This window comes from Lemur catta, chromosome 3 (genome assembly GCF_020740605.2).
Source record: "Lemur catta isolate mLemCat1 chromosome 3, mLemCat1.pri, whole genome shotgun sequence".
Classification (NCBI taxonomy): Eukaryota; Metazoa; Chordata; class Mammalia; order Primates; family Lemuridae; genus Lemur; species Lemur catta.
Window position 1 is genome coordinate 122,620,359 of NC_059130.1, and position 13,311 is coordinate 122,633,669.

The 13,311-nt window shown below is 46.7% G+C and overlaps 1 protein-coding gene across 1 annotated transcript in view; it reads left to right on the forward strand.

Moving 5' to 3' along the window:
• DNAJC11 (DnaJ heat shock protein family (Hsp40) member C11) overlaps positions 1 to 13,311 on the forward strand; it is a 64,325-nt gene that overhangs the window by 43,043 nt on the left and 7,971 nt on the right. Inside the window, exons 5-10 of the mRNA XM_045546249.1 lie at positions 4,313 to 4,441; positions 6,145 to 6,267; positions 7,247 to 7,320; positions 10,307 to 10,496; positions 11,141 to 11,226; positions 11,604 to 11,720. Of these exons, the coding sequence (XP_045402205.1) occupies positions 4,313 to 4,441; positions 6,145 to 6,267; positions 7,247 to 7,320; positions 10,307 to 10,496; positions 11,141 to 11,226; positions 11,604 to 11,720 (719 nt within the window). The remainder of the gene's footprint in view (positions 1 to 4,312; positions 4,442 to 6,144; positions 6,268 to 7,246; positions 7,321 to 10,306; positions 10,497 to 11,140; positions 11,227 to 11,603; positions 11,721 to 13,311) is intronic.

Genomic DNA, 13,311 nt, shown 5'->3' on the forward strand with positions numbered 1-13,311 from the left:
TCCATTGGTTTCTTGATTCAATAAGAATATATTTTACCATGACACTGTACTCCCCCAAATTGGTGTTTGAGTATCACCACACACACAAAAAAAATACTTTTACATTCATCGTGGAACTTTTCAGCTGAGCTTATGGTAGCATTTATAATGTCAGGTGTTTCACTCCAACAGACATCAAGTGATTATTAGGGTTAATGGGTTTTCTATGTGAAGCAGCTGATAGAAAGCTAGCATCATTAGCAGTTGTGAAGTTGTGCTAATAGGACAGCCACCACAGGACAGCTCACATTACAGTTTGCATTACAAACCTTGGAAAGGAAAAGTTAGTGAAATTAACATAGAGGAACTGCCATTTGATCTAAACAAAAAGTCATTTTTTACAGAGTTATATGCTGCTACAGCGTCACTTTTGGGGCAGTCTTAAAAGAACAACTCACTATTGAAGATGGTGCTGGTGCTTCTTCAGCAGATCTGAGACTTTTGGTTTTCAGTTAGCACTTTGGATGGTCAACATGGAAAAACATTTCATACAACTTAAAAATTCATCAACTTTCTGGGAAAACAGAACTTCAGTACTAATTTTTTTGATTAAACATACACTATTTTTAACCTTATCACCACCTGAAGAGTTTATTGAAGAAGAAAGCATTACCAAACAACAAGAAAAACCTGTAGGTTTATATCAAGGGTTGCCAAATTCGAGCCTGTTTTTGTATGGCCTGTGCATTAAGAATGGTTTTTGCGTTTTTAAATGGTAAAAAAAAAAAAATCAAAACTCCTGATTTCTGTCACTCAATAGACGACAAAAACACTGTGGCAAGGGTGTTCGGAGTGCTCTCTGCTAGGTTCTGCAGCAGAATGGGCCCACCTGGTTTCCCACGCTTTTCTTTTCTTTTCTTTTTCTTTTTTTTTTAGAGACAGAGTCTCACTCTTGTTGCCCAGGCTGGAATGCCATGGCATGATCATAGCTCACTGCAGCCTCAAACTCCTGGGCTCAAGTGGTCCGCTTGCCTCAGCTTCCTGAGTAGCTGGGACTACAGGTGCATACCATGACACCTGGCTAATTTTTCTATTTTTTGTAGAGATAGGGTCTTGCTCTTGCTCAGGCTGGTCTTGAACTCCTGACCTCAAGCACTCTTGCTGCCTCAGCCTGCCAGAGTGTTAGGATTACAGGCGTGAGCCACCATGCCCAGCCCCACATTTTCCTATACACCTAGAGTTTCCTACAGATATGGCTGACAGCCTCATACATCCCACAGGCAAGGCACTGGCCGCCTGACTACCTGATATGCCAAAGGAGCAGCAGCATCCGATACTTTTCCCACCACCATCTGAAACTAGAAGGAGTTAGCTATGCCTACTCGTTATATCAGTGAGCACCATGCATGCCCTCTGAGACAGGGAGGTGCTGCTTATATCTCATCTGCAAAGAGATGGGAGAAGAGTAGTGGATTATCACTGGTCATCTCCTGAAGTCACCATGCATCTCACACACCATTAGATGAGACCTCAGCAGCTGCTAGAAGTACAAAGTGAAGGTCTATTTGCAAAACCCCGCTCTGGCATAGAAATGTAAATCTGGGCTATTTGCTAAGAAACAGCAGGATCAAGCTGGTGTTATTCAAGATAAACTCTGGAGACCACCCACATACCACCCTCTCTAAACTCCTCACCTGCCATTGCCCTCTCTGCTCCAGCCCAGCAGCCACGTTGCACCTCCACAGGATGCCCACCAGGGCTACCTCTCATTTCTGTTGCATGTCCCCTACTCAGGGATGCCATTCTTGACCGTTTAAAATTAAAACACTCCCTCCCAAGGTGCTTTTCAGATGATAGAATGTCCTGTGTCTTGATTTCGGAGGTGGTTTCACAAGTGTATACATCTGTCAAAACTCATTGAATCGTGAACTTCAAATGGGTGCAGTTTATATTATTATACATAAATTAAACCTCAATAAGTTGTTTTTTAAAATGGGCTGCAAACAATTTAATAAAAATGTGTGTGTGGTCATATTTTTATACGTTGGATTAAGATATTAGGTTATTATGTATGAAATATCCGATTTCCTTATGTATTACATTTGACAGTTGATATCTCTAACATTTCACTTTGACACTTTCTGTTTTATCTTTATTGTGAAGGTATAGCCTCAGTCTTTCAAACACACATTTTGGCTTGTGATTGTCTTTCAAAAAATTTTTAGAGCAATTTTTGTGAAACCATGGATAAGTCAAAAATTTGTGTTATTTTCTAATATGAGTTCTGTCCTGGAACCAGTGCAGCACAGACAGCTCGAAATATCAATGAAGTGTTTGGGAAGGATGTGACTAATGAGCACACAGTACGATGGTTTGAGAAGTTCCATTGGTCCTGGTTATTTTAATCTTGAAAAGGAGCCACGTGGGCGACCTGAGACCAAAGTGGATAATGATGAGCTGAAAGCTGTAGTCGAAGAGAATCCATCTCAACCTACATCTGAATTAGCAGCAAGGTTTGACGTTACTATTGCAACAATATTAGACCATTTGAAACAAATTGGCAAGGTAAAGAAACTGCATAGATGGGTTCCACATGAATTAAACGAGCATCAGAAGAGAAAGCATCTCGAAGCTTGCCTTTCTTTGCTGTTATAACATAAAGGCAAACCATTTCTACACTGTATTGTTGCATGTGATGAAAAATGGATTCTTTTTGACAGTCGCAAGCATTCAGCATAATGGCTGGGTAAAGATGAAGTGCCGAATACCAAATATTCATCAGAAAAAGCTACTGCCATTTGTTTGGTGGTCCTGCGCTGGTATTATCCACTACAGCTTCATGAAACCTGATCAATCAATTGTCTACTGCACCCAATTGGAGGAAATGAGGAGGATGCTTGCGACTAAGCAGATTGGTCAACAGAGACAGGCCAATCCTCTTGTGAGACAACACTTGACCACTTGTCACACAAACAACATTGCTCAAACTACAGCAGCTGGACTTGGAAACTCTGTTATCTACCGTATTCACCAGACCTTGCATCAACTGACTACCACTTCTTCCAGGCTTTGGACCACTTCTTGCAAGGAAAAATACTCAATTCTCAACAAGCTGTGGAAAACGCCTTTTGGGTTTTCATCGCCACTCACTCTCCAGGCTTCTTCACTCCTGGCATAAACAAGCTACCGTTAAGATGGCAAAACTGGGCCGGGCACAGTGGCTCACGCCTGTAATCCTAGCACTCTGGGAGGCCGAGGCGGGCAGATTGTTTGAGCTCAGGAGTTTGAGACCAGCCTGAGCAAGAGCGAGACCCCATCTCTACTAAAAATAGAAAAGAAATTATACAGACAGCTAAAAACATATATAGAGAGAGAAAAAATTAGCCGGGCATGCTGGTACATGCCTGTAGTCCCAGCTACTTGGGAGGCATAGGCAGTAGGATCGCTTGAGCCCAGGAGTTTGAGGTTGCTGTGAGCTAGGCTGACGCCACAGCACTTTAGCCCGGGCAACAGAGAGAGACTCTGTCTCAAAAAAAAAAAAAAAAGATGGCAAAACTGTGCCAATAGTTTAGGCACATACTTTGATTAATTGTACTGCTTCTTGTTTAAGATATAATAAACAAAACTTTTGATTCTAAATCGGACATTTGATATTTAATGACCTAATATATGCCTATTTTGAAAGTTATGACTTTAAAAAAAAAAAAAGAAAGTTATGACTTTAAACCAGAATAATAAACATTGATTTTTCTGAGTAAGGAGGATTTTTTATCAGTCAGCAAAATTTTAGCTTAGAATTTCTTGAGAATATGGTATTTTGTTTCTCATAACTTAATTCTCAAATATTAGAAGGTGGAGCAATTTTAGGTCTCCCATTTGTTCATAATTTGTGCTTTATCTTTGATGGTATTTTTATGTTTTAAAGAGTTTTAGGGTAGTTTTTGATGTAAGAGTGTTTAGAGAAAAATGTTTAATCCATGTAGCTAGTTTCTAGGTTGTTTTATGCATTCATGGGTCTTATTTGGTCTCTGAAAATCAAATTGTATAGATCTTTTATTCATACCAACACTTTTGTCTTTGGCATGCTGTTCTTCTGCAGATGTGCAGACTGGTCCTCCTAGTCAAATGATGCTTTGTGGCTCTGGAAGTCTGGTGCTCTGCAGTTTTTGGTTTAAACTGTGACATTCATGCTTTGTGGGCTTCATGGTGGAGTGTGCTACCTAAACCCAGTGTACCGTGGAGTCAGATAACTTGAGCTAACTGTTGAAATGTAGCATTGTCTCTTGTTCCACAATCACCACCCTTCATGCTGACTGCTTCTTTTCTGCCCCAGGGAACGATCAGCGTTGGAGTAGATGCCACTGACCTTTTTGATCGCTATGATGAGGAGTATGAAGATGTATCCGGAAGTGGCTTTCCACAGATTGAAATTAATAAAATGCACATATCCCAGTCCATTGAGGTAAAGCACACAGACACCTCTCCGAGTACAGCAAGGGCTCGAGTTAATGAGGCGCAACACAGCAAGCATCTGGAATGAGAGTCTGCTTAGGGTTTTTCTCATCTTTATTTATGAAAGGATGCAATTAGCAGTTTAAAAAAAAAAAAAGAAAAGAAAAGAGCTCCAGTTACAGCCTTGTGCATTACTGCTTTGCTGGCAAATTAGCCAGCATGAGTGTGGGGCTGAGGGTGCTTAGCTTCCAAGGTCTCAGGTCTTTCCAGTTAGTTCATGGTCTGAGAGAGGTCCAAAGCATAGGTCATGGTGATTTTAGGAGAGAAAGCAGACCTCCATGGATAATGCTAACAACCGGTTTTAATTTCAAGGTACACTTTATTAGGTGCAGCTCTGCACCCCAAGACTTGGGGTGAAGAAAATGTCACCTTTCTGCCCACTCTGCCGATGTGACAAAGTCAGGCCATTCTCTGTGAGGGTTGTAGTAGGTCTCTGCCTCCTCAGCTCATTTATTCTCAAATGCATCAGCCAACAACATGGAGGTCCTAACTAAGGGAAGCTTGCCCCTTCTTGGAGCTACCAGAGTCAGTTAATACAGCCACGGGAAGGTCTTCAGTCCCTTCTAGAACCCTGGTGGCAAGCATGGACTGGAGAGGCCCAGACATCCCACAGTGGGAAGGCACTTAGGGAAGGTGCTGTGCCAGCCGATTTCACTGGTACACTAAGAACCCAGCATTTAGCCCTGTGTTTCCCCCTGGTGTTGTGAAATTTGGTCATTAAAGCTTTTGAAAAACATATTATCTTCATGGCTACATGCAGTCCAAATAACAGAGTGAGAGAAAAGTAGTTGAGATAATTGCACATCCCTGTGTACTTCTTTTTTTGTTTGTTTGTTGTTTTGTTTTGTTTTGTTTGAAACAGAGTCTCGCTTTGTTGCCCAGGCTAGAATGAGTGCCGTGGCGTCAGCCTAGCTCACAGCAACCTCAGACTCCTCGGCTTGAGCGATCCTCCTGCCTCAGCCTCCCGAGTAGCTGGGACTACAGGCATGCGCCACCATGCCCGGCTAATTTTTTTTCTATATAGATTTTTAGTTGGCCCTATAATTTCTTTCTATTTTTAGTAGAGACGGGGTCTTGCTCTTGCTCAGGCTGGTCTCGAACTCCTGACCTCAAGCAATCCACCCGCCTCGGCCTCCCAGAGTGCTAGGATTACAGGCGTGAGCCACCGCGCCCGGCCCTTTTTTTGTTTTTTTTTGAGGGGTTTTTTTGAGACAGAGTCTCACTCTGTTGCCCGGGCTAGAGTGCCGTGGTGTCAGCCTAGCTCATAACAACCTCAAACTCCTAGGCTCAAGCAATCCTTCTGCCTCAGCCTCCCAAGTAGCTGGGACTACAGGCATGCGCCACCATGCCCGGCTAATTTTTTCTGTATGTTTTCAGTTGTCAGGTTAATTTCTTTCTCTATTTTTAGTAGAGACAGGGTCTCGCTCTTGCTCAGGCTGGTCTTGAACTCCTGACCTCGAGCAATCCTCCCGCCTTGGCCTCCCAGAGTGCTAGGATTACAGGCGTGAGCCACCGAGCCCAACCCCCTGTGTACTTCTGAACTGCAGTCATTTGCACCTTTGGCCTTGTTCTTACAATGAATTCATTAGACTGCTTTCACCGGCGCTTCCTATCGCTTTGACTCATTTATTACCAGCAAGTATCATTTCCTAGGCACCCTTGACAGCTACAGACACAGCCATCCTCTCTGGAAGCCTCTCGACCCAGAACGGGAATGGAGGGGGCTCCATTAACTTTGCACTCAGACGAGTCACTTCTGCAAAGGGATGGGGAGAGGTAAGAATGATGATTTGGCTGGGTTGTGTTGTCCATGCAGAGCCTTATTTCTGAACATTTACACTCTAAAAACTAACCCTCAAACTGACCCAGAGTTGGCCCCATTCTTGTGTAACAGGGTACCAAGTGTCAAACTTCCATAAGTTGACTGGCCACAGAAGAAAAATATGTCTCATTTCTAAGGAATCCTTTCAGTCTTCTAACAGCTGAAAATTAGGATAAAAAACAAGATTTCCTTTGAGATGCCAACTTCCAGAAATCCAACCTCTAGAAACTCAGCATCTTTGTTCCCTTTTTTGAGCAAAAGCCTGTGAGCTAACGCTTTTCCTGCACAATGCAGAAGGCAGGTGGCTTGCTTCAGTGCTCTGGTCCACTGATGGGTGGTCACTTACCAGCCACTTCTGCTGAGCAAATTGAGCTGCATCAAATTAACATTGAAGAGTTCCCTTGAAAGTCACCCAGACTGGTAAATGAGGCAGCTAGAATCGGCTGCAACTTCCCAGGCCATGCGAGTGTGGAAATGCTGGTGGGCTTTAACATCAGACCCCCCGAGAATCATCTCCAGTCACCGGTGATACCTCCAGAGCAGAATGGAAATGCAAAGGCATTGCCTGCGTGGTGGGGCTAGGGAGGCACCTGACCGCAGCAGAGCTCTGCAGATGGGGCTCTGCTGCGGGGAGGGGTGGGGAGCCTAAGTCAGGAAGTTGAGTATCAGAGGCTAGCAGCTTTTTCTTTGAGGGGCCCATTTCTGAAACATGCGCCACTGAAACCTGGGCTTCTTTGAGTCGGCGGCAACAGACATCTCCATTTGGCAAAGGTTAAAATGAGATATTAAGAATCTTCCATCCCCTTCTTTTAAAGCCCTGGCAACGAGTATTGAATTAAATGAAGAAATCATAACTAGAGATGCATACCTGAGCCTGGGGTGCTGCTACGAGATAAAAATGCCACTAATACTTTCTTTTTCCTTTCCTAACAGTTGGAATTTGGAGCTGGAGACCTACAGGGGCCTTTATTTGGCCTCAAGCTGTTCCGCAATCTCACACCAAGATGGTAAATATAAGAGATAGATCCTCTTTGGTGGTCTTTGTTAGTTTAGGAGACTAGAACTGTGTATCCTTTTTATCACAGTCACTGGTGCTATCTTGTCTGTCCTGCAAGGTTACTGAGCATGTCGGGCAGTTGCCATGCTGGCACGAAGCCCAGACAGTGTGTGGGTGGGGAGAAGCACCGGATTGCAGGGGCCCTGATCCTTGTCCCAGCCTCAGCTAGGCTTCGCCCTCCATGGTGTGCACTTTCCCCACCTGTGCCACGAGGCGATGTCTGCAAAGTGCCTTCACAGGGAAGTTAGTTAGCGGGCTGAAATACTTAAGGACTTGTGGATCATTTCTTTATCCCAGAGGATGTCAGACTGCCCAGTTATGAGGTCAGTTGACATATGCCAGACATGCCCAGCCTCTGCCTCCTGTCATCTCTGCTGCTGCTGTGATGTCACACTCCTAGAACTATACATTCCTGTCCCTTCTAGAATGACATTAGTGTCCTTATTTCCCATATGGTGTGGGCTGGGTTGTCTCTGTGAGCTCAGATAATAGAATTGGGTGGAAAGTAAAGAAAATCTCTTTTCTCTGGAAGGAAGATACAGCTGAAGGAGTCCTGGAATGGGGTACATGTGTGATAAGAAAGTTATTACACTTGTGATGGGACGCATATCTGCATGCTTGCTGGGCTCTGCAGGGTACAACCCAGTCCCTGCCCGCCAGTCTGGTCATTCAGTGCACAGGGCATGGGGCAGGGAGTACAGGCAAGTTCACAGGTCAGTCTGACCCAGGGAGAGTGAGGGACGAGTGCACGGGACCAGGAGGACTCGGCCTGTGGGGCGGGTGGAGGCCTCAGCCAAAGCGGTGCCTCCAGGCAGAGCATGAAGATGGAAAGGGGCTCGGGTCGTGCCACCATTGGGGATCACCTGGGTACCGCTCTCAAATGTCTAAGGGGACAGGGATTCGTACTTCTAACCAGACTGTCAGGTGATACAGTGTATCGTGTGTATACACGTCAGTATTGTCCTGACCTTGTTTGCTTAGAACTGTCACCTCAGATGCTGGTTAGAAGCTGAATCAAGTCCTCTGAGGAGCCTGGGAATCCTAACGTCAGACAAGTTCTGGAGACACTTAGTTGAGGAAAACCTTCCGGCCATTTTCTGGTAGAGCCCGAGCGTCTGTTCACTGGGTCTAGGGTCTCGGGCTGGCTGGTCATCCACTTGTTACAGGTTTGGAGATTGAATTTTGTTGTAGTACCCAGAGTTTATTAGACTTGAGAGTGCAGATTTACAGGCGAAGATACTGACTGGTCTGTAGAAGGCAGTGCCAGTTCGTCCCTGTGCAGCGCCCAGACCAGCTACGCGTGCCTGCTGTTCAGGACTCCCTGATCCTTGGCTCACGTTACAGGCCTCCCTCCATTTACGGTGGTGTAGCGTCCTGATAAGCCATCATAAGTCAGAAATATATTGAGTCGCAAATGCATTTAATGCTCTGATAAACCTTTCATGATGTCAAAAAATAAGAAGTGGAACCATCAATCATTACGTGGGGACCGTCTGTATTTGTGAGTCCAAACTGCACTTGAAAGGCTACTCCTGGGAGCTGGGTGTGGTGGCTCACGCCCATAATCCCAGCCACTCAGGAGGCCGAAGCAGCAGGATCACTTGAGCCCAGGAGTGTAAGACCAGCCTGGGTGACATAGTAAGACCCCATCTCTTTTTATAAAAAGGTTGCTTGTTTGTGGAATCAGATTGACAAAGGCAGACAGGTGTGTGGCCGATCCCCCCCGCCCAGCGTCTGCCCCGCTCCTTTCTCCGCCAGAGTCTCTGTTTCTCTAGGACAGCGCTGGACCAAATGCTCCGTCTCCCTGGCGAAACAAGGATCCCGTCTTACTTTGATTCTTTCAAATTACACTCTGTGACTTCTCTTAGAATTCTAGGGGTAGCTTTTTCTGTCTCTCCTCCCTGCTTGCTCCCTGACTCCAGTGTGACTTGAGTGTGGAATAAATGGAGAAAATGTTGGGTCGGGGCCCTGTGGAGAGTGGGGAGTTATTCATTCGTTGACCTTGGGAAGCTACTGGAAATGAGTAAAGGAGTGATCAGGATAAGAGTTATGTTTATTGTTGTTTTAATGACAAAAGCATCACCTCTGGAGTTTAGAAAGGAGAGAAAGAAACTAATCTTGGGCAATCATGTGAGTGCTGGTGTTTTTACTAGAGAAAGCAGCTGTTTATTCACCTTGCAACACCTTGGATGAAGTTCTGTGAGTTCCTTTGTTAGTGAAATGAAATACCCCTCTTTAACCAGAAGATGGGGCTGGACTCCCTTGGAAACAAGCCGCAGAGGCCCTTCCTGGAACCGGTTTCCTGTGCTCGCTTTGCTGATAGCTTCAGTCTGTAGTACACACTGTGGATGTACATCAGAGCCACATGGGCGGTTTTCTAAAATTACACTGATGCCTGGGCCCCTGCCCAGGAATTCTGATTTAATTGGTCTGGGGAGTGCGCTCGGTAAGTGGTTCCCAAACTCTGCTGCACATTTGAATCTTCTGGGAGACTTTTCAGCCAATACCAAAGCAATCAGAATGCCTGGGGGAGGAGCCAGCCGTCAGTGTTGTTTTTAGATCAGCCAGGTGAGTCTACTGTGCGCCAAAGCTTGGGAACCACTGCCCTGGGCTACCTCATTTGCACACCCAGGTGATTCTGACTTGCCGAGGACTGCCTCTACTGGCAGATGTCCAGGTGCCCCTGTGGTCTTAGTTAAAGTCGGAGTGGATGTGGGGTGGATCTCCTGGGAGGATTGCTGGAAGGATCTGCCCATTGCCCTTCCTCTTCCTCGTATGGGTGGAGGCCTGGTCTCCTGCCTTTCCTTGCTGGCTGCTGGCCCAGGAATTCGTAGATGTGATAGTGAGCAAGATCCTGGCCTAGCAGAGAGAAGGTGACAAAGAACAGCTGAGAGCAGGTGCCATCCAGGACCCTTTCTCTCTCTGTGTCCCCCCAGCTTTGTGACGACAAACTGTGCTCTGCAGTTTTCATCCCGTGGAATCCGGCCTGGCCTTACCACTGTCCTAGCTCGGAACCTGGACAAGAACACCGTGGGCTACCTGCAGTGGCGGTGGGGTATCCAGTCGGCCATGAACACTAGCATCGTCCGGGACACTAAAACCAGCCACTTCACTGTGGCCCTGCAGGTGAGCCAAGGAGCTGCCATCTCCCGAGGACAGAGCTCCAGGCACTCAGTCAGGTGCCCTGCTCGGGTCTAAGTACCCGTGGAGGCCTGAGGGGCAGGCCCTGGTTGCCCACACTCAGGAGTGATCTGTTGGAAGCCTCACAGAGCATTGAGATAATGTTCTTAGGCACCCAAGGGAGCTGTGTCTGGATTATCCTAAAGCAAAATGACATTTTAACATCTGGTGGGAGAAGCCCACAGAATTCAGGTGGGAGCACTGGTTGGCAAATGAAGCCCTAAAGCAGAGTCATGCACTCAGATGCCACCCTGGCCAGGCAGTGAGTAAAGGAGGCCAGGCAAGGGCTGGTGAATGAGAGGCCACGCCTCAAAGGCCACTCTCACCAACTGCTGCCCCTGGGAGCACAGGCTCAGTGTTGCCAGAGTTTTTATTTTTTGTGAGAAGCTAAAAAACCGGGTTTTTATGTGCAATCTCCCAGTTTTTAAATACTGGCTACTAGGAAATTTTCACACACTTTGTGCAGCTGCCATATAGTGGCCGCTGCCTTAAAGGCCTGCAGGTAAATGCCCAGAGCTGGTGGGCAGCTGGCTGGGCACCCCCCAGCCTGCCCACAGAGTTGCACATACGTGTACCCTCTGTCTCCTCAGCTGGGGATCCCTCACTCCTTTGCACTGATCAGCTATCAGCACAAGTTCCAGGATGACGATCAGACTCGCGTGAAAGGATCCCTCAAGTAAGTGCTGGCCTGGCTAACACTCAGGCCTGCTGGTCTGCGTGGGTGCTTCCCATGGGGAGCGGTCGGCATAAGGCGCCCGCTCACATGAATGTCTTCGTGTGTGTGTGTGGCGTTTCTTGAGAGCCTCCTGTGGGGACGCTGTGGGGATTGAACACTGCAGTCCCAGCCCTTGAGGAATTCGAGAGTCAAATGGAAGAACTGGACCGTGGATGTCCCAGCTTTGTTCTGTCAATGACCAAGGGCACTGAACATGAATCTGTTCCCTGTGGGTGGTAGGGATGGGACGGGGACCCGGTCTCTTCTCAAGTGGACAGCTGCCCTTGGGGTGGCGAATGAGAAGGACAGAGGTGGTGACTGCAGTCTGCTCCCTGCAGGGCAGGCTTCTTCGGGACGGTGGTGGAGTACGGAGCCGAGAGGAAGATCTCCAGGCACAGCGTTCTGGGTGCAGCTGTCAGCGTTGGAGTCCCACAGGGTGTTTCCCTCAAAGTCAAGTAAGTTGAGCTCGGATCTTTCCAGCCAAAGAATGTCTGGCAGCTTCACTCAGCTAGGCTGAACTAAGTTAAGGGTGAAATGGCCTTTGCTTTGTAATTTTGTCCTCAGAGATACAGTTGCTTCTATCTTTGGTGCCTAAGCAAATGTCAAGGAATAGAAATCCAGTATTGAGTCAGTGAAGTCTGAAGCTCTGCCCCTCAGCCATGCACCGGCCCTCCCTGATGTCACTGGATGGTGGCCGGGGCAGCCCACACCTCAAGACACAGCATCAGTTCATGCCTCACCCCAGAGGGTTTCCATCCGCACACACCCTTGCTCCCCCCACTCCGTGTGGGCTCACTGCCCTCCTGTCTCCTTAGTTCTTCAAAAGACTTGCCTGTATTCACTCGCGTTCATTTCATTTCTCTCTGATCCCACTTGAGTCAGGCTCTCTTGCCCAGCCCTCTCCAGAAACGGCCTTTCTCAGGCATCAGTGGGGCGCCCTCCCTCGCATGTCAGATCAGAGGGTTTTTTTTTTTTTTTCTTTTTTCCTTTTTAAGAGACAGGGCTGGAGTGCAGTGGCCTGATCATAGCTCACTTCAACCTCCAACTCCTAGGCTCAAAGCTCCTGCCTCAGCTTCTCAAGTACCTGGGACTACAGGCGCGCACCACTGTGCCCAGCTAATTTTTTATTTTTTGTAGAGATGGGGTCTTACTGTGTTGCCCTGGGGGGGTCTCAAACTCCTGGGCTCAAGCAATCCTCCTTCCTCAGCCTCCTGAGTAGCTAGGACTACAGGTGCATGCCATGACACCTGGCTAATTTTTTTATTTTTTGCAGAGGCGGGGTCTCGCTGTGTTGCTCAGGCTGGTCTTGAACTCCTGGCCTCAAGTGATCCTCCTGCCTCGGCCTCTCAAAGGGCTGGGATTACAGGCATGAGCCACTGTGCCTGGCCCTTCGTTTAGCTTTTTAAAGTTGAACCTAGGCTGGGCGCAGTGGCTCATGCCTGTGATCCTAGCACTCTGGGAGGCCGAGGTGGGTGGATCGCTTGAGGTCAGGAGTTTGAGACCAGCCTGAACAAAAGTGAGACCCCGTCTCTACTAAAAAATAAAAAGAAATTAGCTGGACAACTAAAAATATATAGAAAAAATTAGCCGGGCATGGTGGCGCATGCCTGTAGTCCCAGCTTACTTGGGAGGCTGAGGCAGAAGGATTGCTTGAGCCCAGGAGTTTGAGGTTGCTGTGAGCTAGGCTGACGCCACAGCACTCTAGCCAGGGTGACAGAGCGGGACTCTGCCCCCAAGAAAAATAAAATAAAATTGAACCTTAGGTTATTAATTTGATGTCTTCCTTTCTAATATAAACATTCAAGTCTATAAATTTCCCTTTATCCCATAAATTTTGATATGTTGTATTTTTATTATTCAACTATTCAAACTATTTTCCAGTTCTACTTTCAGAAATATATTGCTTCATTTGCAAATATGTAGGTTTTTTCTAAATATCTGATTATTACTGATTTCTAATTTAATTTCATTTTGGTCAGAAAACATATTCTGTATGATTCTAGTCTTTTTGAATATATTGAGACTTGTTTCATGGCCCAACATATA